Source organism: Phacochoerus africanus, chromosome 5, assembly GCF_016906955.1.
Source record: "Phacochoerus africanus isolate WHEZ1 chromosome 5, ROS_Pafr_v1, whole genome shotgun sequence".
In the NCBI taxonomy this organism is placed as follows: Eukaryota; Metazoa; Chordata; class Mammalia; order Artiodactyla; family Suidae; genus Phacochoerus; species Phacochoerus africanus.
In genome coordinates this window covers 51,541,106-51,566,057 of record NC_062548.1, presented here as the reverse complement: position 1 = coordinate 51,566,057, position 24,952 = coordinate 51,541,106, and the positions used below count along the sequence as shown (strand labels likewise).

Genomic DNA, 24,952 nt, shown 5'->3' with positions numbered 1-24,952 from the left:
AAGGCTGCCAGCACCACCTGGCCAGGCAGTCTGAGCTCCAGCTCTGGTTCCCTGAGGAAGAAGTTGAAGTGGAGAAGTTATGCACATGGGCCTAGTCCACTTTGGCTCATTTGAAAGTAGCAGATTTGGCCTCTTTGAGAACATTTCTAGGTTCAAGAGTTATTGTTTTCATGTGATAGACTGTTTTACGGAATAATCTACCCCTGGAGGCTGAACCAGGTGTTCACAGTTTCACGGTGTGTACTTTGAGTTCATTACTGAAAGTCCTTGTGGTGTTTAATATTGTGAAGGTGACCTAAGGCTCAGAGGACCCCGTGCTGCATGTCCAGGCAGACGTTCCTGGCCGTGCCGTGTCGCGTGCTCGCCACCTGAGCTTCACCTGCCAGAAGAATACACTTTTTACACGTTGTTACTAGAAGCATGTCACATCGTCGGCAGTTAGATTCATGGATAAAGTAATCTAATGGGGGGATCAAAAGCTTACTGCAACGGATTCGGACTGTTTAAATATGCTACTTTGTCGGTCAGATAAGAATTTCCAGTGGGCAAATACTGGAGCAGCTGTGTTCAGAGCACAGTCGACCAGCAAAGGTGGCGAAGACGAAGATGGCAGTGACGAAGAGGTGGTTCACAATGAAGACATCCACTTTGAACCAATAGTGTCATTACCAGAGGTGAATATTAAGCAATGAAAGCTGTACTAGTAATTTCACGTTTGAAGTTTAAAACTTGATTTGAAGGGCTGGCCTTGTTTTGCATTGTTTCAGAACACTGACCACCTCAAATGGAAGTTTTATATTAGAAGTTCAGCCTTTAAGCTTAAATTGTCTTTTTGAAAAAATTTATATATAAACATAATATTGGTAACATTTTATCCTATATGAAATTGTAGGGAAGAACTTACTTGTTTTGTCTGTTTTCATAACATAATTCTAGGGGCAAAAACAAAAAAAAACTAATCTTACATTTGCCTCAGTCCCTTCATTAAAAAGTAACTTTTGTTTTCTTTTTAATAAGAATGTTGTTTTTGGTTAGTTACTTTTATAAATTTCAGCCTCAATCAGTAGATAATATTTCTCTTGAAGAATAAGCATGTTTTGAAATATCCTCTCTCCTGCAAAATACTGTATTAATTTCTAAAAGGAGGAAGAATGCTGTGTAAGAGGAAAATATTTCATGACAAATCAGGTCTTTCCTGCCTCATTCAAATCGCATGCATTTGTAGCCCTAAGGTGTTAACTGTTTTCAAATTCTGTTCCTGTCAGTATCTAAAGGAATGTGAATCTTTGGAATTTGTTGTGGGATGTTTTATAAGCAGCAGCTTATAGTTTGTCATCTCTTATCTTAGGTAGAAGTAAAATCTGGAGAAGAAGATGAAGAAGTTTTATTTAAAGAGCGAGCCAAACTTTACAGGTGGGATCGAGAGGTCAGTCAGTGGAAGGAGCGTGGGGTCGGAGACATAAAGATCCTCTGGCACACGATGAAGAGTTACTATCGGATCCTCATGCGCAGGGACCAGGTCTTTAAAGTGTGTGCAAATCATGTCATCACCAAAACCATGGAATTGAAACCCTTGAATGTCTCCAACAATGCTTTAGTTTGGACTGCCTCAGACTATGCTGGTGAGCTCTACACTCAGACTTTCCCATAATTGAGAACAAATACATAAAACAATGTGTATAACACTTAGCGCAACACTAAGACCACTGTTTTGTTTGTTGTTGTTTAATAGATGGAGAAGCCAAAGTGGAACAGCTTGCAGTGAGATTTAAAACTAAAGAAATGGCTGATTGTTTTAAGAAAACCTTTGAAGAATGTCAACAGAATTTGTTGAAACACCAGAAAGGACAGACATCACTAACAGCAGAGTTATCAAAGGAGACAAATCCTGTGGTGTTTTTTGATGTTTGTGCAGATGATGAACCTCTAGGACGCATAACCATGGAATTATTTTCAAACGTTGTTCCTCAGACCGCTGAGAACTTCAGAGCACTGTGCACTGGAGAGAAGGGCTTCGGTTACAAGCACTCCATCTTCCACAGAGTGATCCCAGATTTTGTTTGCCAAGTAAGTCTTCAGTGCACCTCACAGCGGGGGTCTAGAAAGGGACAGCATACCTACCTGGGCAACTTAAGTGTTTCTCAGTTTTTCCAGACTTCCTTCTCTTTTCCACACAGCAGTTGGTGTCCCTACCCCAGCTTCTGTCCCAGCAGAACATTCAGTCTAAAAGGGTTCATATTTCTAAATGCCTTGAACCTGCCAGAAATTGAGGTGGGAAAACATCTCTTCCATTTTTATCCTCCTTCATAAATGCACGGTGCTCAGTTTTCAAACTAACAAAGCTTAGGTTCACAACGAAGCTGGGTGTTTAACACCTGTCCTTCAGTGGTTAGTTCTTTATGCATTTTAACAGTGTCTTTGGGATTCTTGTTAATTGAAATCTCTTTTCAGGGGGGAGACATCACCAAACATGATGGATCGGGAGGACGGTCCATTTATGGAGATAAATTTGAAGATGAAAACTTTGATGTGAAACATACTGTTCCTGGCTTACTGTCAATGGCCAATCGAGGCCAGAATACCAACAATTCTCAATTTTTCATAACACTGAAAAAAGCAGAACATTTGGACTTTAAGCATGTAGTATTTGGCTTTGTTAAGGATGGCATGGATACTGTGAAAAAGATTGAATCATTTGGTTCTCCTAAAGGGTCAGTTAGTCGAAGAATTACTATCGTAGAATGTGGACAGATACAGTAAAATCATTGTTTCAGTAAATTTTACTTGTATAAACCGTTGAACTAAAGCCTAGCTGTTATGACAATATATGGTAATTATGTTCAGCTTTTGAAAATGGACGTTTCCAATGTATAAATGTAAAATTGCAGCTTATAGCTGTTGTCGCTTTTTAATGTGTTATAATTGACCTTGCATGGTGTGAAATAAACGTTTAAACACTGGTGTATTTCAGGTGTACTTGTGTTTATGTACTCCTGACATCTGTATTAAAGTGGAATAATACTTATTTTGTTCAAAGCAATAGACCTTCTCAAACTATTGAAGGATATATATGCAATTTAATTTTAATTCCTTTTATGATATTGGACTTCCTGCATGAATATACTTACTGTTTGAATAAAGGGACCATGACTTGGATAATTTTTCTTTTAGATTTGGAATATATTTTGTAATTTTAACTATTGGTGTGCTCATTTATGAATAGAGATTCACGTGAATGGATGGAGCCACAGAGGGTAGAAACTTAACCAAAGTGCTCTTCTATAAATTCTTGCACATCCTGTATAGTTAAATTAACTTTTAAGCAAAGTAACTTCTTTCCTTAAAAAAGATATGAAGCTTCCAAGGTATTAAATTAATTTTTACATTTTAAACAAGTTGATTATTTACATTTTTAGAAAAAATCTTTGTCATCTGTTTCTGCTACCTCAAACTGCACTTGGTTCTGAGAGAACTTGAATTTTTCCTTGCAGTTATTGTGATAAAGTATGCATATTTTAAAAAGGTCTATACCATGTTCTTTGGTTAAAGATTTGCTTTATACTAGATTGTTGCAGTACCTTTTTCTGGTGAATTTTTGTAGCAAAAATAAAGTGACAATTGTTAACAGCCATGACATTTAAAAAATTCATTGTGCATCTAGTTGTTTGTTCATTTTGGAATCAAATGAGGATAATTAGAGATCTGTAAACTCAAAAGTGCCATGTAAATTCCAGAGCTCCCAAGGACATGACTGTTTTCAAGTTGGGTAGACATTGAAAACTTGGAAACGGCTAGAGTCACAATTCGACACAAGGGGGAGATGTACTCATCTGACTACTCAGTGTAGCACTGCCAGGACGAGTTAGCACACAGGTTGCAACTTAGAATCGCTGCCAGTGGCTGCTATCTGCCTTCCTGTGTTTTTCCCAGTGAGGTCGCCTCATTTGTGTAGGGAGGGGCTGTGGGGTGGGCTCACTTGAGGGTCTCCTCCCTGGAGCTGGTGGGCGGCGCTGACCCTCAGAATCAAGTGTGTGTATGTTTGAGTATCTATATGCGTGTGTCTGTTTTTTATGTGGGTGCGCGTCTGCGCTGAACCTGCTTCTCAGCGGGGACTCGGGTTTAGGGGAAATTCCAAGTAAAGGCAAGCACACCTGAGATTTCTCGCTCTGTAAACAGATTTCCGTGGCACCTTGGAGCATTACAACTGTGGACTGAAAAATCTGGAAACGGATACTTTTAACCAAAACCGACTCTCTAGGATTGCTGTTCACAGCTGTTTCCAATGGGCAGCAGCATCTTTGACAAAGACCTGTCGGTCAGGAGCCAACACGTGGGGACAGAGACTCAGCCCGACCCCGCCCGAATGCGGCCCAGGTGCTCCGGGCGCAGAAAGGGAAGAAGGGCTGATCATCGATCCACAGGCATCACACCCTCTGGACCCAAGAGCACAAACGGACGCCAGCGACTACGCGGTGAGACGCACATTTCGCTACGCGGGCTACAGCCCTTTGACAAGAAGACGGCGGCAGCCTCGGCGTGCCTCAGCGTCGGGGGCGGGGCGTGGGGCACGTCGGTTTGCAAGTCCGCGGCGCCCGCCCAGCCCAACGACATTGCCGGCGGCGGGGGTGGGGGCCGAAGATGGCGGCCGCTGCCTTGGAGCCGAGGGTGGTGAAGCCACCAGGGCAGGATCTGGTGGTGGAGCGCCTCAAAAGCCGTTACGGCCTCCGAGCGGCTGCCCAGCCGAGGTGAGGCCCCGCCCTGCCTACTGGCCGGCGCGAATCCCCCTGTGACCGCGTCTGCATGTCGAGGCGTGGGCGCGTCGCGGGGGGCGGCTCCTGGCGGGCACCGCACCCCAGAGGGTCAGTGCGCGTCCCCGCGGGAACGCGTGCCAGGGGCTCCCCGCGGTGACTTGCGTGCGGGTCGGAACCGCCTCGGTCCCGGACCAGAGCGGCGAGCTCGAGCCAGTTTGGCGCGGAAAGGTGCGGGCGCCCGGCGGTCTGGATCCTCGTTGGCGCCTCTGACCGCGGACGCCGCTGGCACGTCGGGCGACCAGGACGGGGCGCTGCGCAGATTCGGTTCTCCGAGGTGGGGACACTGCGCGGGGACCGGGCGGGAGCGGGGACGGCTGTGCGGGGACCCTGTGAGAGCGGAGACGTCCGTGCGGGGACAGGGCGGGAACCAGGTGGGAACGGGGATAGCTGAGCGGGGACCGGGCGGTGCGGGGACCGGCGGGAACGGAGACGGTTGTGCGGGGACTGGGCGCGAACCGGGACAGCCCAGCGGGAACGGGGACGGCTGTGCGGGGGCGGCGTGTGGGGACCCGGCGGGGAGGGCCTGCACCCGGTCACCGCGCTGGCGCTCTCTTTCAGCCGGGGTGGCGGCGATCGGACGGTGCGGAGCGTCCTGAGCGTCGGAGGCGGCCTCCCCGCACCCCAGGTAGGTCTGCGCGGCTGGGAGGCGCTCAGGCCGCAGGGCTCAGCGCCTTCGCGGGGAGGCTCTGGCTCTTTCCTTCACTGCGTCGACGAGAGTTTATTACACAGCGTTTAATGTCTCAGATTCACGAAGGGAGAAAGGAAGGGTTGGACGTTGGAGGCCTGGCGGGATATCGCGGGGAGGCGGAAAGCAGGCTGGATTCTGAATTTAGTCCTTCCTTGTGCTTTCTGCTGGTGGCACTGAGAAGATTCCCGTGGCGTCTCTGGTGCTCGGGTGCCTAGCCATTAGAACAGGTTAAAGGCACCTGCTCGGCTTGCTGCCCAGCGCCGGACCCAGAATCCGGTGCGCTGGTGGATGACAGCATCTTGTAACCAGTAAAGTGCTGGGTAAATTGGAGGCTCGATGCCTGTTTTCTGGAAGTCTGCTTGCGGGAGACGGACAGATGAAGTGATGTTGCCGTCTTAGGTTCGGGAGCCCAGAAAGAGATCCTTGTTGCCTGACCTTAGCGGTCTCTGCTGTGCTCTTTCCTGTTCACAGACGACGTGGATGTCTTCTCCTGTGGAGATGAACTTGGCTCATCGTTAAGCTGTGATTGGGATGAGAGGAGGCGCGGCCCAGCGCCGCTCTGTAGTTCCTTCAAGCTCAGGACTGGGAATTGGTAAAGTACCCCGAGCCCTTCCTGGTGCCCTCCTCCCCCTCCCCCCAGCATCTCAGAAACCAAAGGAAGGGGACAGGGTGCTGCCCACATGCTTGTTTTTCTCTGGGAGGCGGCATAAGCGTCTGGAGCTTGCTGAGTAGTTGAAGAGAGTGGGTAGTTGTTCCTGAGAACCTGGTAAAAGCACAGACCCAGCGCTGTGCTTGCTGACATCAGGGGAAGTTACTCACATGGTGTGATGGATAAAAAGTTACAGTTATTCATCCGGGACTCAAATGAAGGTCTTGTTTCCTTCCTTCCTTCCTTTCCTCCCTCCTTCTTTCCTTTTAAATAAAGGAACAAGCACCAACTCTGAAGAAGAATGCCAGCTTGCCTCTACCCTGCTCCTTATCTGTGGCCCCAACCTGAAAAAAACACTTTCTGTTCCTTCTCCCAGGGGGGCACAGTCTCTGAGGCGTTTGCCTGCTGTGACCTCCTGTGCCTGGCAAAGCAATAAAGCTGTTCTTTCCTGCTTCGCCCCAAATTCTGTCCCTGCCTTTCTGTTTTTTTCCATTCGGCACCCAGGCCAAGCTTCTGCGACAAGAAGTTTCCATTTGTTGGCCTGGCCAGTTAATCCCCTTGCGAAGAAGCTGCCGAAAGAGCACAGAGAATTCCTGTATGGCCGTCTCGCCCTTGTTCTCAACGTTAACGTTTGTGGTTATCGTTCATTCCTTCTGCTCCTCGTGCTCAAAACTTTTCCACCAGTACTGTGAATCGTGTTTTAAGTAGCTCCTTCTGAGATTACTCCCCCTGAGGATAGGGAAAACCGTAAATTAAGGTCGGTTGTAATTTGTGTTTTATTTCCTCAGCAGTTGCCTGGCCACCTGATTTGGCCTCGAATTCCCGAAACTGGCCTGGCTGTCGTAGTGATGGCAGTGACTCCCCTGGGAAACGAGTCGGCGCCCCAGGGGAGCGTGCCGGAGCCTCAGACCGGCAGGGCGTGCTTCCACTTCAGGTCAACCAGATATACGAGGAGCTGTTTCAGATACACCAGAAACTGCAGGTAGGAGCTCAGTGCCGAGCTCAGCATCCAGGGAAGCCCTGTGTTCTCAGCACAGGGCGTTTGGAAGCTGAATTCAGGGGCTTCGTCTGCATTGTTTTCTATGACGTGCCCAGCGCAGGGGCCGGCCGGCAGCGTTTGGTGGAGGAGCTCCTATGGGGGAAGGCGGGCGGCCGAGAGGGAAGGCTCAGCGGAGGTGTTCACACCTGCGTCCTGTGTTTATGTTTAGTTCCCTCCCCTCCCCTCCCATCCCATCCTTAAGGAAGAAAACACAAAATTGGCTGGTAAAGGGTGCTTTTTGAAGTAGGTATTTAGATTCATTGTATTGTCTTCAGGATCTCTGTGTAAGAGGCTCTCCTGTCAGCTCTCATCAGGATCCCGTGCAGGGCAGTTTTCTCTACCTGTCTTCTTTGGGACTTCCTTAGTTCCTAAAGGATGTAATTCCGGGAGTTCCCGTTGTGGCTCAGTGGCAATGAACCCAAGTAGTACCCATGAGGATGGGGATTTGATCCCTGGCCTTGCTCGGTGGGTTAAGGATCCGGCATTGCTGTTGTGTAGGTCCCAGACATGGCTTGGATCTGGCTTGGCTGTGGCTGTGGCGTAGGCTGGTGTCTATAGCTCAGGTTTTACCCCTAGCCTGGGAACCTCCATGTGCCTCGGCTTCGGTCGGAAGGGAAGAAGGAGGGAAGAAAAGAGAGAGCGAGAGAGAGGAAGGAGGGAATCAAGGGTGGAAGGGAAAAGAAAAGAAAAGGGAAAGGCTATAATTCATGTGTTCATCAAGCATCCAGTGGGTGGGAGTTTGAGAAGGAAGCCAAGTGTCTAATAGTTTTTTTTGAAATTCTTCTGGTTGGATGTATGTTGTATTTCTACACACAGAAAGTAAACATTTTTAAAAAGCAGTATCTCATTTTGTCTAAATGACTGTGATTATCATTATCATAGCTTGTCCTATTATTTTGGCCTGAAATCACTGGGAAAGTTCAGGGAGAGTCTCAGCTCTGTAACCTGACTGAGAGGTAGACATCAAAGAGGAGGCAGGTGGGGAGGATTCTGGGTGCGAGGAACTGGCAGTGAGAGACTTTGGGAAGGGAGTTCTGAATTTGTCACCCTGTCTGAGGAAAGTAGATACTGCAAGTTCAGGCAAAAGGTGCCAGAGAGAGAAACCACGCATGGAAAGGTGCTTGGAAAATACTTTACAGAAGAAGAGGAAGGGTTCTGAGGACAGGTCTATCATCCACAGCAAACACAACCAAGACAGAACTATTTTTCCCTTTTTGTTTTGTTTTTAATTAACATTTTAAACTAAAACAAAGTTCATTTGCAGTGTTGTGCCCATTTCTGCTGTCAGCAATGACCCACACATTATTTTATTATTCATCATGTTCTATCCCAAGAGATTGGATAGAATTCCCTGTGCTGTACAGCAGGACCTCAGTGCTTAGCCATTCTCAGTGTCATAGTTTGCATCTGTCAATCCCAAACTCTCCTCCCCCTCGGCAGCCACTAGTCAGTTCTCTATTTCTGTGAATCCATTTCTGTTTTGTAGATAGGTTCATTTGTGCCATACTTTCTTTTCTTTCTGTCTTTTTAGGGCCGCACCTGCATCATGTGGAAGTTCCCAGGCTAGGGGTTGAATCCCAGCTACAGCTGCCAGCCTACACCACAGCCACAGCAACGCCAGATCCTCAACCCTCTGAGGGAGGCCAGGGATCGAACCTACGTCCTCATGGATACTAGCCAGATTCATTTCCACTGAGCCACAACAGGAACTCCTTGGTGTCACATTTTGTTAATTCTCACAGTATTCGGACTTTATCATCATTATTTTATTGTGATCTGTGGTGATCTTAGATGTTACCCTTGTACTAGCTTTGCGGGGTCCATGAACTGCACCCATATAAGATGGTGAATTAATCAATAACGTGTACTTGTAGCTCCACCGACCAGCTCTTCCCGTCTCTCTCCCTTTCCTTGGACCTCCCTCTTCCCTGAGACACAGCAGTATTGAAATTAGGCCCATCAGTAAGCCTACAGTGACCTTCGATTGTTCAGGTGAAAGGAAGAGTCACACGTCTCTCACATTAAATCAAAACCTAGAAATGATCTGGAGTTCCTGTCATGGCTCAGTAGTTAACGAATCTGACTAGGAACCATGAGGTTGCGGGTTCGATCCCTGGCCTTGCTCAGTGGGTCAATGATCCGGCGTTGCCGTGAGCTGTGGTGTAGGTTGCAGGCGCGGCTGGGATCCCGAGTTGCTACAGCTCCGATTCGACCCCTAGCCTGGGAACCTCCATATGCCGCAGGAGCAGCCCTAGAAAAGACAAAAAAAGACCAAAAGACAAAAAAAAACAAGCCAAAAACCTAGAAAGGATCAAGTTTAATGAGGAAGGCACATCAGAAACCATTCAGATAGGCTGAAACTTGGCCTCCTGTGCAAAGCCGTAGCCAAGTTGTAAGTACAAAGGAACTGTTGTTGAAGGAAAGCACGAGCACCTGAATCGTAAGGGAGCAGAATTGCCCTGTGCTGATGTGGAGAAAGTTCCTTTGTCCTGGAGAGAAGATCAACCACCACATTCCCTCAAGGCAGGGTCTCATCCAGACCCTGGCCCAGGTCTCTTCAGTTCCGTTAAGGCTTCCGAAGAAGTTGCAGCAGCAAAGTCTGAAGGCAGTAGAGGCTGGTTCACGGTGTTTGAGAAGAAGCCGACTCTGTAACATGAAAGTGGAAGGTGAAGCAGGAAGAGCTGGTGCAGAAGCTACGTAGCAAGTTGCCTGGAAGATCCTGCCGATAGGTTTCCAGGAGGTGGCTGCAGCAAACTATGGATTTTCAGTGGGGACAAAACAGCCTTCCTTTCAAAATGGTCCTGCTCATTGACAACGCACCAGTCATCCAAGAGCTCTGATGGAGCTGGACCAGGAGGTTATCGTTTTTCATGCCTGTTAACAGAACATCCATCTGCACCTCATGGGCGAGGAGGAATTCAAGTCTCATTATTTAAGGAATACATTTTGTAAGCCTGTAGCTGCCGTGGACAGTGACTCCTCTCATGGATCTGGGCAAAGGCAACAGAAAACCTGGAAGGTTTACCACTCCAGATGCCATTAAGAGCATTCGTGACTCAAGGAAGACGTCAGAATGTCAACATTAATGGTTTGGACGATGATTGTAACCCTCATGCATGACTCTGAGGGGCTCAAGACTTCATGGAGGAAGTCACTGCAGATGTGGGGGAAACAGCAAGAGAACTGGAATTAGAATTAGGAGTTCCTGCCATGGTGCAGTGGGGTAAGAATCCAACTGCAGCGGCTTGGTTTATGTGGAGGTGCAGGTCTGATCCCCAGCCCAGTAGGTTAAGGATCCAGCATTGCTACTGCTCAGATTCAGGAGGAATGTCAGTGTGTCCTGGGTGCAGCCAAAAAAGAGGGGGGGGGCATGCCTGGAGATGGGGCCAAATGGCTGCAAACTCAGGATGAAACTTGAAAGGATGCAGAGCTGCTTCTCATGGATGATCAAAGACAGTGTTTTCCTGAGATGAAACATACTGCTGGTGAAGATGCTAAGACTGTTGAAATAACAACAAAGGACCTAAATATTCCCTAAACTCAACTGATGAAGCAGCTGCAGGATCTGAGACGAGTGACTCCGGTTTGAAAGAAGTCCTCCTGTGGGAAAGTGCTGTCAGGCCGCACTGACCACTGCAGAGCAGTTATGGGAGGAAGAGCTTTCACTGCTGTCTTGTGTGAAGAAGTTGCATAAGCTGCCAGGTGGAGGCAGGACCCTCCAGCAGCAAGGAGGAGGAGGTCCGGGTGACGGGTAGTTGTTTTTAGTAATGAAGTAGTTTGAAATGATGGTATATACGTTGCCTTTTAAAACATGGTGGTGTTGTGCAGCTAACAGACTGTAGTTTAAACATAACTTATACATCCTAAGAAAGAAAGTTTTCTTGGTTCACTTTTCTGCAACATTTGCTTCCTTGAGTGGTCTGGAACTGAACCCAGGGTATCTCTGAAGTCTGCCTATACTTCTGTGAACAGTTCTTTCTTCTGGGAATAGTTTTTGGGACGTTGTTTTCTTTTTTCTAACATGTTAGATCCTAGTGTCTGTAGAGCTACATCAATGTTTGTCTATAATCTCAAAATATAAGAAAATTATTAGGAGGCAGTTCCTGCAGTGGCTTAATGATCCAGTGTTGCCTCTGGCTCTGCTAGTTTGATCCCCAGCCTGGCAGTGTGTTAGGGATCCAGTGTCACCACAGCATAGGTCCCAGAAGCAGCTCAGATTTAAAGATCCTTGGCCTGGGAACTTCACATGCCACAAGTGCAGCCAAAAAAGGAGGAAAAAAGATTAAAGAATTTTTTTAGTTAAAAAAAATACCAGATTTTGCAAAGCAATATACTTGAGTTCTGTTTAAAATGTGAATGCGGGTGAGACATTTTTTATTCAAATATAGTTGATTTACAGTGTTGTGTTCATTTCTGTACAGCAGAGTGATTCAGTTATACATCTATGTACATTCTTTTAAATTTATTTTCCTTCTTGCTCATCACAGGACATTAAATGGAGCTCCCTGTGCTTTACAGCACAGCCCAGCCCTGTTGTTTACTAGCATGCATCGGCTCAGCCCAAACGCACCCGCCCCCCAGAGCAACAAGTCTGTTCTCTATGCGGAAGAGGGTTTTATAGAGACGGAGAAGACTCCTGAGTACTGGGACTGTGCCACTTGTCTGTGGATCGTCACTTGGTTGTGAACACATCTCTGTTTTTTCGTTTGGTGTAGCTAAAAAGCTATTGTTTTTCGTTGGTAGTTTTCTTAATTTGGGCAACATTTCTTCCCTTCCTGCTGTTTTCAATCTATTCTGTGATACTGTTATGTTTCTATCATGAAAGAGATGAAATCAAGGATGACTTCACTTAAACGTGATGTTCCTGACAAAGCAGTGGCCCCCGAGGCACATGCCCACGTTTTTAGTCACGGATCCTGCAGCTGTACCTCTCTATAAGGGAACACAGCGGGGGCGGGGGGAGTTTTAATAACTGAAGAAGGTGATACCGTTTTCTTTAACTTCTTTACAACTCCTCAGCCCTTGTACTTCCACCCTAATGTGACGTTCACAGTCTGCATACAGCCTTATGTATGTATGTAGGCGTGTTTCACAGTTGTAGTCATGATGTGCTCACTTTTTGGTTTCCTAAGTATTATATATTCATTGTAGAAAAGTTAGGAAATAGATTTATTTCACTTGGCAAATACCAATCTCTGGACACAGGGATGTAGCAGCACACAGGACAAGTGCGACCTCTGCACGGAGCTTTTGTCTTCTTGGTGTTTGGAGATGACGACATCACTGGCAGGTGGAGGGAGTGGCCGTGCATCTTCAGGCAGCAGAAGCCCTGAGGTGGGTGTCACTTTTCATGATAAATGATGCTACTCTTAACTTTACCTGGTAGACTTTTAGTTACTTTGGTGATTTTTACAGTCTTACAAGTAGCAAAACATACATAACATCTATAAATAAGAAAGAGCCAGGCTAATGGCTTCCATTGGAGGCCAGGGAGTTGCCTTTTGTTAAGCCCAAATTGAACAGAGTTGAATTAAGGTTAATACAGAGAAAGGCATGTTCTGGGTGTGTTGTCCGCTGTAACTCCTGAAGCATCAGATGAATTGTAAAGAGTTCAAAGAGCTTCTTATTACTCCTATAAGAGAAAGAGAATATTACACACTTAGGAACACTGGGACAGAAGTTAGGCATAAATGTGGGGAAATGGTGTCTGTTTTTAGAAATAACGGAGAAGGAGTTCCTGCTGTGGCTCAGCAATAACGAACCAGACTAGTATCCATGAGGACATGGGTTTGATCCCTGGGCTCACTGGGTTAAGGATCCAGTGTGGCTGTGAGCTGTGGTGTAGGTCACAGATGTGGCTTCAATCCCACATTGCACAGCTGTGGCTGTGGTGTAGACTGGCAGCTACAGCTTCAATTCAACCCCGAGCCTGGGAAATTCCAAATGCTGCGGGTGCAGCCCTAAAAGGACAAAAATAATAACGATGGAGAAAATGGGTAACTAAAAGATTAACAGCCAAGACCAACAAAATAGGTTTATGATACAGGCCTAAAGCGGAAAAGTATTCAAGGAGAAAAGACAATGTTTTCTAATCCTGAAAACTGCACCCTAGTCCTATCTAGAGCATTTTTCCCCCCAGAGCCAGAAAAAGTCAAATATTTAACCACTTTATTTTTCTGGCCATGCCTGCAGCATATGGAAGCTCCCAGGCCAGGGATCGAACCCACACCACGAGGGAACTTGATTGACCACCTTACTCAAGTAAGTTGGGCTTTCTAATCTAGCATGGTACTAGTTTCCCTCCTGACTTAGCAACACCCTCGTTAGTGCCCGGTCAGTAATTTCACTGTCTGTCAGTTTTTTGCCTACATCTGTTTATCTCTTGAGAGAGAGTATCCAGTAGCCCACGTGACCATCCATCCACCGGCTACAAATGGCTTCCCATCTCTGCAGGTTTGAAGATTTCCTTTAAGACTTGCTTGAGCAGCAGCTATTCCCAACTCTCTCAGTCCAGCTTTGTTCTAGTTATTTTTCTATATCTTAAATGATCACAAACAACCAAATGCATTACCTACGAAAAGACACTCTGGCCCAGGGGCACGCCTGCACTTTGAACTACCTAAAAAAAAATCCCATGAATTAAGAGCTAAGAGGGAATTTAACTTAAGTAATGCCACTCTAGCCTCATGGCAGCTGACTGATGACACACTACCAGTCTGCAGGACAAGGAGGACAACAAGGTGACGAGTGTACCTAGTACCAGAGCTAAACTGATAATCTGGTGAGCTAAGTACAAGGTAATAATGTGACACTGATTTACAGAGGTGTGGCAAGGGGTGTGAGACACCAAAGGAGATAGAGCCCCACTCCCACACACCTACAGGGGACTTCAGGATGCTCTGCACTTGCTCTCAGGCACATGGTGACCTGGCAGAGCACCTGGCCTCACCGCCATAGAAATCACGGGCGAGCAGAGAGGGAGGGGCCAGGGAGCGGAACCACACCAACACACTCATCCGCAAAGGCGATGGAGTGTGTTCTGATTTGCCTCAAAAAAATCACTAGACTGTGCACCAAGATTGAGGGAAAATGCAGCTTAAAGTCTATGTCCTTTCTTATAATTTACAAAACTGGTTATACCAGTGTTTGTATTGGGGAAAGAAAAAGAAATAATGGAAAAGAAAGCCCTTGATTATTGCAGTGGAATCCAAATTAGTGGCAGGAGCAAGCCCGTCATTGTCTGTTATTAGCACCACTTTAAATCTTCTCTGCTTGCTTCTTTCTTATTCTCTAAACTCACTTCAATACAGTAATAAGGATCTGCAAAATATATGTCGGTTTACCCCCCAATGTATTTTTATTATTTCCCTATTTTCTCCAGTGGCATTATAGAATGCCAGTGCAGGAATCTGCTCTGATGGTCTCAGCTGGTTGTTAAAAATTGCTCTTCATCTTACATACTGTTTGTGGTGAAGCTGATCTGACAGAAATGAAAACTAGAGGCTCTGGGATTAACCTGATCTCAGGTAAGCAGTAACAGTCATGGACCTAGACTACATTTTTCCTGGAAATTAGCTTGATTTAATAATCTCAAGTGAACCAGTACAGACGCAGAAAAATCGAAATGATCGTAATAGATAGCTTCTAATACAAAAATATTAGAAATAATAGATTCTTACTTGATTTTGGACAGTTTCTGGAGAATGATGCTGAGCTTCTCTAGAATGTGGAGCTCGAGCTTTGGGGCCCGGAGCAGCATGGCGCAGGTTCGGAAGAAGAGTGAGGTACTGCAGGCCTCCAGGAAGGGCTGCAGGGACCCTGCAAGAAAGACAGTGGGGCGGGTGAGGAGAGGGGCCGGCACTGCTCTGGGTTTGCCTTCTTTCCAGACTCCAGCTATGGGACAAAAACATCATCACCAGAAAAATCACAGCATCTACTGACTGCTGTTGAGCAATTCAAACAGAAGACTCTTTTCCCTGAAAATATATTTCCATGAAGCAGAAAGTCCATAACAGGAGGCTGTTTGAATATTTAGCAGTTAGACATTTTATTGGGGTTATTTTTTTCTAAAAAACCCTAAAAAGAGTTTCATTTAAGTGTTAATGACACAACTTACATAATAATCACTGAAAAGGGAAGAGCTTTTTAAGCATAAAAGCAAAAGGGAGAAAGAGTCATAAAAGATTGAAAATTTTATAAAATAATAACTTGAAATGTCTATATGAAAAAGTTAAAAGGCAAAAAAAGCTTTAAAAAAATACCAGGGAAATGCCAAACTTGGGTGGGGGGCAGAAATCTCATATTTGCTAGAAGATTGATATTGTACTAGAAAAAGAGCTCTTATAAATGACTAAGATAGACCTAATATTTTTGGTAATGAACATGCAGTACAAGCAGGCAACTCAAAATAAAATAAATACAGTAAAAGTATTCAACTCCAGTAGGAATGAAGTAGTTGGATTTTGGCAAATTTGTATGAAAACCTTTAAATGTGTATAATCTTTGATTCAGCAGTGCTGCCTTATAGAGACATAGGTAAAAGCTTATAAATGAGCCCCAGTAAGGCTTGCAACTGTGAAACCCCAAAAGCTCAAGTGAACAAAATAATGTGTAAAAATGCTTTCCAAGGCATAGATCACTTCTATCGGTAATTAGGGAAGTCTGAATGGAAACAAAAAAAGTCACACAAGAACATTAAATTGTGGCCTTAAAATAATTAAATTCCCCTGTAAAACTCAGAGGCTCCCACAATGCATGCAGAACTTTAAGCACAAATGAATGAATAGAGGACATCCATGAGAAACACATGCTTTCCATCACAGCCTGGAAGACGCCACGTCAGCGTGCATGTTAGATCATGGAATCTCAGCAATATCTTTTTAGATCTACCTTCTTGAGTAATGAAATAGAAAACAAAAATAAACAAATGGGACCTAATTAAAACTAAAAGCTTTTGCACAGCAAAGGAAACCGTAAATAAAATGAAATGATAACTCACAGAATGGGAGAAAATATTTGCAAATGAAGTGACCAACAAGGGATTAATCCCTCAAATATACAAACCTCATGCAACTCAATATCAAAAAAACTCAATAAAAAAATAAACAAGATCTAAACAGACATTTCTCCAAAGAAGACATACAGATGGCCTTTGAAAAAGCACATGAAAAGATGCTCAACATCAGTTAATTAACAGAGAAATGCAAATCAAAACTACAATGGGGTACCACCTCACATCAGTCAGATTCTGGCCATCAAAATATCTACAAACAATAAATGCTGGAAAGGGTGTAGAGAAAAGGGAACCCTCCTACACTGTTGGTGGGAATGTAAACTGGTGCAACCACAATGGAGAACAATATGCAAGTTCCTCAAAAAATTAAAAATAGAACTACCATATGATCTAGCAATCCCACTCCTGGGCAGATATCTAGAGAAAACCGTAATTTGAAAAGATACAGGAGTTCCCATCGTGGCTCAGCGGTTAATGAATCCGACTAGGAACAATGAGGTTTCGGGTTCGATCCCTGTCCTCGCTCAAGGGTTAAGGATCCAGCATTGCTGTGAGCTGTGGTGTAGGTTGTGGACTCGGCTCAGATCCCGAGTTGCTGTGGCTCTGGTGTAGGCTGGTGGCTACAGCTCCAATTCGACCCCTAGCCTGGGAACCTCCATATGCCGCAGGAGCGGCCCAAGAAATGGCAAAAAAGACAAAAAAAAAAAAAGATACAGGCACCACTGTGTTCATTACAGCAGTATTTACAATAGCCAAGACTCGGAAACAACCTAAATGTCCGTCGACAAAGTAGTGGATAAAGAAGACGTGGTACATACCATGGTGGACTACAACTGAGTTCATTTTTTAGTGAATGAAATAATGCCATTTACAGCAACGCGGGTGGACCTAGAGATATGGGGCCAAATGAAGTCCAGCAATAAAGACAAATATCCTATGATATTGCTTATATATAGACTATGATAAAAATGATACAAATGAACTTGTTTACAAAACAGAAATAGACCTCAAAATCAAATTCATGGTTACCAAAGGAAATGCGGGGGGGGGGGGGAAAGGGATAAACTAGGCGTTTGGGATTATGATACTCACACTACCATACATAAAAGAGATCACAAGGATCTACTGTACAGCAGAAAGAATTCCATTCAATATTCTGTAAATATGGCTAATTCATTCTGCGGTACTTGAAACTAGCACAATGCTTTAAGTTCATTATATTCCAATAAAATTTAATAAATAAAAACGGAGGATATACCTATTCATCAAATAAATGTATCTGTCAGATGTCATTAAAGACCTGCCCATTTCCAGCCTTGCAGGAGTTTCCCATCACTAAAATCAGCATGGATTTCTCAGTCAGCATCAGAAGCTGCTGTTGACTCAGTGCGAGCAGGGAGGGCGTCCTGGGGCTTCCGTCATGGCTCAGCGGTAATGAACCCAACTAGGATCCATGAGGATGTGGGTTTGATTCCTGGCCTCTCTCAGTGGCTTGAGGATCCAGCATTGCTGTGGCTGTGGTGTAGGCTGGCAGCTGCAGCTCTGATTGGACCCCTAGCCTGGGAACCTCCATATGCTGCAGGTGCAGCCCTAAAAAAGCCAAAAAAAAAAAAAAAAGTGATGAACCTGATAGCAGCTCTAACATGAGGGTGGCTGTGGCTCAAAATCCTGTCTGTTTGTTGTTGGCTGTAGGATGCTTTTGGCTCTGTTAGACGCATTCAGAGAAACTAGTTTCTTATCAACAGACATTCACAGGTGGTAGGATTTTTTTTGCCAAGTCCATGGCATGAGAAATTCCTTGGCCAGGGATTGAACCCACACCATGGCAGTGACAACGCCAGATCCTTAGCCCACTGTGCCACAAGGGAGCTCCTGGTAGGATTTTTTAAAAATTCTGTGAAACCAACTGGAATCCTTCCTACTTCAACAAGTGATCTCAAAACTCTGAGTCTCAGTTTACCAATTTTTTCTCTTTCTGCTCTACTCTTGATATTAGTTGTAATTCAGAACCTCAAGATCATTCATTGAGGCAGCTAGATGCAGCAGTGAGGCTGACATCTTCCCAGATACAGATGGCTAGAAATATAATAAACCATGTCCAGGGATACTGGACACCCAGGGCTGGACAACACAACAACACAATGTGTGTGGCAGAGCCACTCCTGGACACACAGCCCTGGTTCCAAGTCCAAGCGCCACTCTGGCCGGCTGAGGGGTCCAGGATAGGCCACCAGCCTCCCTGGAGATACACTGCAGAGGGAATGTGAGATATAAAGGGCATGGAACGTGGCCACATGCTGGGGGCATGAGTGCGGTGCTGGGGGCATGAGTGCGGTGGCCTCCAGGGACCCACCCTTGCCAAGCAAGGCTTCCCACCTGTGGTTTCCACTTCCTGGGGGGCATAATTGTTTATTTTCAGAAGCACTGTGGGGGAGAGGATGAGCTACAAGAGAAGAAGAGGTCCTGAAGCAAAGGGATTTCTTGTTAGGAGTGAAGGACCTATTTGAGGTTCAAAGAACACGCCAACCAGAGCAGTCAAAGCACTCATGCTTGAGAGCCCACACTTACCTGGGCCAAACCAGGTGCTGAAGAGCCTGTTACACCAGTGCCAGAACCAGAGAAGAACCCCACCGACCACAGAACTCTCACAGATGAATGTAAAAGGCACCACGTAAGCAGCCTGAGTGCCCTCCCAACCTCCTGGGTGGGAACAGGGAGGCTGCAGGGGTGACAATGAAAACTGGGCTGGTCCTTTCCTCCCTGGGATGGAGACACATGTGATGACCCTGCAAACAGGGTTCACTGTCAGAGGAAGGGACAAAAGGGAATAGGAGAGAGGCTAGAAGGTCAGAGTGACATGTGCAGAGCAAATCCACAAAACTGAGGTGACTGTGAAAGTTAGCGAACCTGTGCATGAAGGGTTGAGTTTTATAACAGTGATGTTATGAATGACTCTCTGACACAACCTTTCATACCATAAAATGTATCACTGTCTGATATGTAGAGTTACACTCTCAGAGCAGACGAGAAAAATCACCCCGCTCTCATTTCTCTTGTATGAAACGTAATACTTACGAGACTCCACTGTCATCTGAAGCAGACTATCAATGACATTGGACAGGAGTCCTTTGCTGGAAATCTTTAGATGGCTCAGTATTACTGGAACAGCTTGATACTCTAAAAACAAGATCTTTCCTTCATCCGTCTTCAAGTCCAAACAAAGGGAATCAAACGCCTGAGCCAAGTGATCAGCTGAAAAACAGAGTGTAAAATCAATGGCCACATCAGCAGTCTAGCTGGTGATCAGACACAAGGCAAAAAGGGTATGCTGTCACTTGAACCAGTTCAGGAGCAAAAGGAAAATGACCAAAGACTATGAGCTAACTTTAGACATTCCTCCCCCTAACTCCTTTGTCAGAACTCAAATGGGAAGAGAAGTTACATCATGACAGGGTACGTTTCATTCAGAATTTTCCTATTTTAACACTGAAATAACAATATACACCATTTCTTTTTTAAATCAATAAAGATAACAATGTTTAAAAATAAATATCGGGGAGTTCCCGTCATGGTGCAGTGGTTAATGAATCCGACTAGGAACCATGAGGTTGCAGGTTCGATCCCTGGCCTCGCTCAGTGGGTTAAGGATCTGGCGTCGCCATGAGCTGTGGTGTAGGTAGCAGATGCAGCTTAGATCCCACCGTTGCTGTGGCTCTGGTGTAGGTCGGTGGTTACAGCTCCGATTAGACCCCTAGCCTGGGAACCTCCATATGCCAGGAGCAGCCCTAGAAAAGACAAAAACAAAACAAACAAACAAAAAAAAAAACGGAGTTCTGGTCGTGGCTCAGTGGTAAATGAATCTGACTAGGAACCATGAGGTTGTGGGTTCGATCCCTGGCCTTGCTCAGTGCGTTAAGGATCCAGCGTTGCTGTGAGCTGTGGTGTAGGTTGCAGATGCCGCTTGGATCCTGTGTTGCTGTGGCTATGGTGGAGGCCGGCGGCTACAGCTCCGATTCAACCCCGAGCCTGGGAACCTCCATATGCTGCAGGAGTGGCCCAAGAAATGGCAAAAAGACAAAAACATTAAAAAATTAAAAAAATAAATAAAAATAAATACCACTATCTGATTATAACTACCACATGCTTCCAGAAATTTACACAGCATCAGTGTTGCTGTCTTTACCACAGTTTCTGAGATGATGTTTTTTGCTACTGCTGCTTTCTAAGCATTTGCCTATTTCAAATGTAACTTTATACAAACTTGCTCAATGAGCTTTCAGGGAGGGTTTCTGCTGCTGACAAGGTGCAAAACATAAGCCACTCAGAGCCCTTTAGAAGCCTGGCGTGCGCCTCTGCCTCTGCCATCAGGAATGACTGTGGTCTGACCACAGCCTATACCAGGATGGCACCCGATAGATCAGAAGCCCCAAAACTTTCTCCAAGATGTTCTGGGAAGCACGAAGCTGACAGGATCCATGCCGAGTTAAGACACTTCAATCACTACAACAATTTCCGCTTGCTTTTAAATGGCCAAGAATATTCCAGTTTTCTAAGACTCTTTAAATATACTATTCAGGAGTTCCCGTCGTGGCGCAGTGGTTAACAAATCCGACTAGGAACCATGAGGTTGTGGGTTCGATCCCTGCACTCGCTCAGTGGGTTAACGATCCTGCGTTGCCATGAGCTGTGGTGTAGGTTGCAGATGCGGCTCGGATCCCGCGTTGCTGTGGCTCTGGCGTAGGCCGGTGGCTACAGCTCCGATTCAACCCCTAGCCTGGGAACCTCCATATGCCGCGGGAGCGGCCCAAGAAATAGCAACAACAACAACAACAACAACAAGACAAAAAAAATATATATATATATATATACTATTCAAAGCAATAAAAGCTTTCATGCTGTTCACACATCAGTGAGTTAACTGCTCTGCTGAGAGTTCTGTTTAAATGAAGGCTCAGAAGTGTCTTGAAACACACTGAAAATATGACCGAATCACCACTAAAATTCCTTCCTCTAGCATCAGGTTGAATTTCGTCTTTGCTGTGCCATCCATGTAAGCTAAAGAAATAACTAAAACCCTAATTACTAAGAATGAGAAACTGAGAATAACCTATGTGAAACTGAAACACATGTGAGAGGATTTTTAGAAATTGAAATCTGTGCCTCTGAGTCAATTTATAAGACACTTCATTTTTACTTTCAATAAAATCTAGTTCAAGGAATACTGCTGTATATACCTTTATAGTTTAATAGAACACAGCAAAATAAATGGGTACTTAGGTGAGGCAAAGTTGCTGGATTCTCTTCAGACTTTCCCTATTTAGAAATCTATCTGTATTCAGCAGCAGCTCAGGCAGAAAAGTAGAGAGGAATTCCTCACAGAAAGGAACGTTTCTATCACTGTGCCACTGACTGTATGCAATACAAATTACCTCACTTCTCATTAATAAGTTATCTCAAATTAAATAGGCTGAATGATTTATGATATGACAAGTGGGCAAACTTAAAAAATAGTCCTATATTAATCTGGGGGGGTAGAAAAATGGTATTTGGTTATTTTTCTAAGTGGTTTTATCTTTATTCTTCAGGGAGAATTAAAAGTTACATCCTTACTTTAATTTCCCTAAAAATGAAGATTTTTTTAAAAACAAGACCAATTTAACCTCTAAAAGTATATTTTTTAAGAATTTCAGTTATCAATTGTACCAAAGCTGGGGGGGCGGCTGTTGTGGCTCAGTGGAACCCAATGTAGTGCCTGTGAGGATGCAGGTTCAATCCCTGGTCTCACTCAGTGGGTTAAGGATCCACTATTGCCACAAGCTGCATCATAGGTCACAGATGCAGCTTGGATCTGGCATTGCTGCGGGTGTGGTATAGGTCTGCAGCTGCAGTTGTGATTCAGCCTCTAGCCTACAGCCTGGGAACCTCCATATGCCTCAGGTGTGGCCCTGAAAAGAAAAAAAAATTGTACTAAAACTGGTTTCACTTTACAAGCATGCTGCATTACTGAGTCTTTAAGAAATGTCCTAACAGTCAACATGATAACCTTTTCCCCAAAATCAGAGGCCATCTGCTGACATCAGATGGGCAGTGGGCAGCAGGCTCTGGCCCCACAGCCAGCTCAGAATGATCACTCTGCAGGGACTCCTGTCAGCTAGGGAGCCCCACTGCCTGCCCTGAGCAGCAGGGCCAACCTGGGACCCTGACTGAAGGGAGGCAGCAGAGATGGCTAGAGCTCCCCTCCCAGCCCGGAAGCCCTGACACAGTGCAGATGGGTGCAGGCCATGCAGATGGGTGTGGAAAGGCAAGTGGCTTGAAAACGAGGAGCACAAGTAGGGACCAAGCCCAGCCCAGCTTCCTGAGGAGCTGAGCCCAAACCTGAGCCAAAGACCTGGGAGCTGGTCTGTGAAATGGTGGTTGTTTTAAGAACCAAGTGTTGGTGAATTATATGAAGAGCAAGAGAAATCTAACACAGTCTAACTGATGAATTCTGATCTCAAATAAAGCCAACTCTGAGCAGTTTAGTAACAGTAAATAATGACATTTATCATGAGCAGCTGGCTGATCAGGAGACTGCTGTATGCCATATTCTTTGCCAAACCAATTAACTCTCATTCAATCTTCAAAAAATAAAGTGGTGGTAGAAACATAGTAAAGGACCTGCCAGTGTCACATGCTGTTGTCGGGCCGTGAGTCAGACCTCGGCTGTCTGACTACAGAGCTGAGGTTCTTACCTGCTCTGTGATGCTGCGTCTTACCAAGGCAAACCTTCTCACCTGAGAAGGGCAAGAACTCTTTCACATCTCTACGCCTGGAGTATAAGAACATAATTTATAAACACACGGTAGAGCTATCTAAGTTGAGGCCAAGAAGGCTACAGAACTAGCCCTGATGCACAATTAAAAATAGTGCATTTAATCCAACAGGAGAGAGGTGTCCCCAAAACAGATAATCCTATCAAATTAGACTGTTCTGACCATATCTGCACATACTGAAAGTTTTACTGAAGTGTCCCTCACTGATGCCCACACCTACACGTTGTGTTCTGGATGGCATGTAACTCTTTACTTCCCCTTGATGGCAATGTTAAGGACCTGACTACTGGGGTCCCTTGCAGTCTGCTCTTCTGTAAAAATGACAACCCCTGTCCTTCCTCAGGTTGCTGTGGGCAATCAACCCAAAACCATGAGATGCAACTGAGATCTGGAGACTACCAACCTCCATGGAAAAGACTTTAGACTGACAATAGTAAAGGTGATTCAAGATCATGGAAATAAGCTGGAGGCACAGATAGATAAATTACAAGAAACAAAGAGCAAAGAAATTGAAGATTTAAGGATTAAGCAAGCAGAGATGCAAAATACAATAACTGAAATAAAAAATTCACTAGAAGTAACCAACAGCAGAATATAGGAAGCCGAAGAACAAATAATCAAGGTGGAAGACAGACTAGTGGAAATCACTGATGCAGAACAGAAATGAGAAAAAAAGATTGAAAAGAAATGAAGAGAGTCTAGGAGAACTCTGGGACAACGTTAAACCCACCAATGTCCATATTACAATAGGGGTGCCAGAAGGAGAAAAGAGAAAGGGCCAGAGAAAATATTTGAAGAGATACAGCTGAAAACTTCCCTGACATGGGAAAGGAACCACTCACTCGAATCCAAGGAGCACAACAAATACCATATAAAATAAACCCAAGGAGGAACACCCCAAGATACACATTAATCAAACTCACAAAAATTAAAGACAAAGAGAAAATCTTAAAAGCAGCCAGGGAAAAGAAACAAATATCATACAAGGGAAGCCCAACAAGGTTATTGGCAGATTCTTCAGCAGAAACTCTGCAGGCCAGAAGGGAGTGGCATGATATACTTAAAGTGATGGAAAAAAACAAACAAACCCTCCAACCAAGGTTACTTTACCCAGCAAGGCTCTCATTCAGATTTGAAGGAGAAATCAAAAGCTTTACAGATAAGCAAAAGCTAGGTGAATCCAACACCACTAAACCAGCTTTACAACAAATACTCAAGGAACTTCTCTAGGCAGAAAAGAAAAAGCCATAACTAGAAACAAAAATACCACAAATGACAAGGCTCACCAGTAAAGGCATATATATAGTAAATGTAGGAAGCCATCCATGCACAATTTATGTTACCAAAATCAAAATCGTGAGAAGAGGGTACAAATGCAGGACACTGGAGATGCACCTGCAATTAAGAGACCAACAACTTAAAATAATCTCGTATGTATATAGACTCCTATATCAAAACTTCAGGGCAACTGTAATCCAAAACTACACACACAAACAAAATATCAACTCAAATACAACACTGAAGATAGTGATCAAAACACAAGAGAACAAGAAGGGAAAAAAAAAGACCAAAAAAATCCAAAACGGTTAATAAAATGGTAATAAGAACATACCTATCAATAATTACCTAAAATATAAATGGACTAAATGTTCCAAACTAAAGACACAGACCAGCTGAAGAGATACAAAAACAAGACCCATATATATGCTGTCTGCAAGAGACCCACTTCAGTTCTAGGGACACATACAAATTGAAAGTGAGAAGATGGAAGAAAATATTCCATGCAAATGGAAGTCAAAAGAAAGCTGGAGTACCAACTGACAAAATAGACCTTGAAATAGATCTTAAAGAATATTATAAGAGACAAAGAAGGACATTACATAATGATCAAATGATCAATACAAGAAGATGATATAACAATTGTAAATATATATGCACCC

The 24,952-nt window shown here is 44.7% G+C and overlaps 2 protein-coding genes and 1 long non-coding RNA gene across 18 annotated transcripts in view; 2 read left to right on the top strand and 1 right to left on the bottom strand.

The window, feature by feature from the left end:
- RGPD4 (RANBP2 like and GRIP domain containing 4) overlaps positions 1-3,649 on the top strand; it is a 68,715-nt gene extending 65,066 nt beyond the window's left edge. For 2 of the 3 annotated variants that reach the window (XM_047781274.1, XM_047781273.1), the window contains 4 exons: positions 529-674; positions 1,349-1,622; positions 1,733-2,067; positions 2,452-3,649. In XM_047781274.1, coding sequence (XP_047637230.1) covers positions 529-674; positions 1,349-1,622; positions 1,733-2,067; positions 2,452-2,760 — 1,064 coding nt within the window. In that variant the 3' untranslated portion in view covers positions 2,761-3,649. Of the gene's footprint in view, positions 1-290; positions 675-1,348; positions 1,623-1,732; positions 2,068-2,451 lie in introns of those variants that run through there. The other variant, XM_047781275.1, reaches the window with a different exon arrangement.
- A 2,450-nt stretch (positions 3,650-6,099) lies between these two features.
- On the top strand, positions 6,100-23,590 carry LOC125127772 (uncharacterized). 4 transcript variants are annotated; one of them, XR_007135058.1, is made up of 5 exons: positions 6,100-7,130; positions 11,675-12,521; positions 13,380-13,448; positions 14,569-14,713; positions 23,356-23,590. It is a non-coding gene; the product is annotated as an uncharacterized LOC125127772 (long non-coding RNA). The 4 variants fall into 4 exon arrangements; XR_007135059.1 differs by lacking the exon at positions 23,356-23,590 and adding an exon at positions 16,010-16,101; XR_007135056.1 differs by lacking the exon at positions 23,356-23,590 and having other exon boundaries at positions 14,569-14,881.
- CCDC138 (coiled-coil domain containing 138) overlaps positions 12,336-24,952 on the bottom strand; it is a 52,289-nt gene continuing 39,672 nt past the window's right edge. For 9 of the 11 annotated variants that reach the window (XM_047781277.1, XM_047781285.1, XM_047781278.1 and 6 more), the window contains 3 exons: positions 19,276-19,452; positions 18,769-18,986; positions 14,885-15,005 (listed from right to left, as the gene is read on the bottom strand). In XM_047781277.1, coding sequence (XP_047637233.1) covers positions 14,907-15,005; positions 18,769-18,986; positions 19,276-19,452 — 494 coding nt within the window. In that variant the 3' untranslated portion in view covers positions 14,885-14,906. Of the gene's footprint in view, positions 12,820-14,866; positions 15,006-18,768; positions 18,987-19,275; positions 19,453-24,952 lie in introns of those variants that run through there. The other 2 variants (XM_047781280.1, XM_047781281.1) reach the window with 1 other exon arrangement.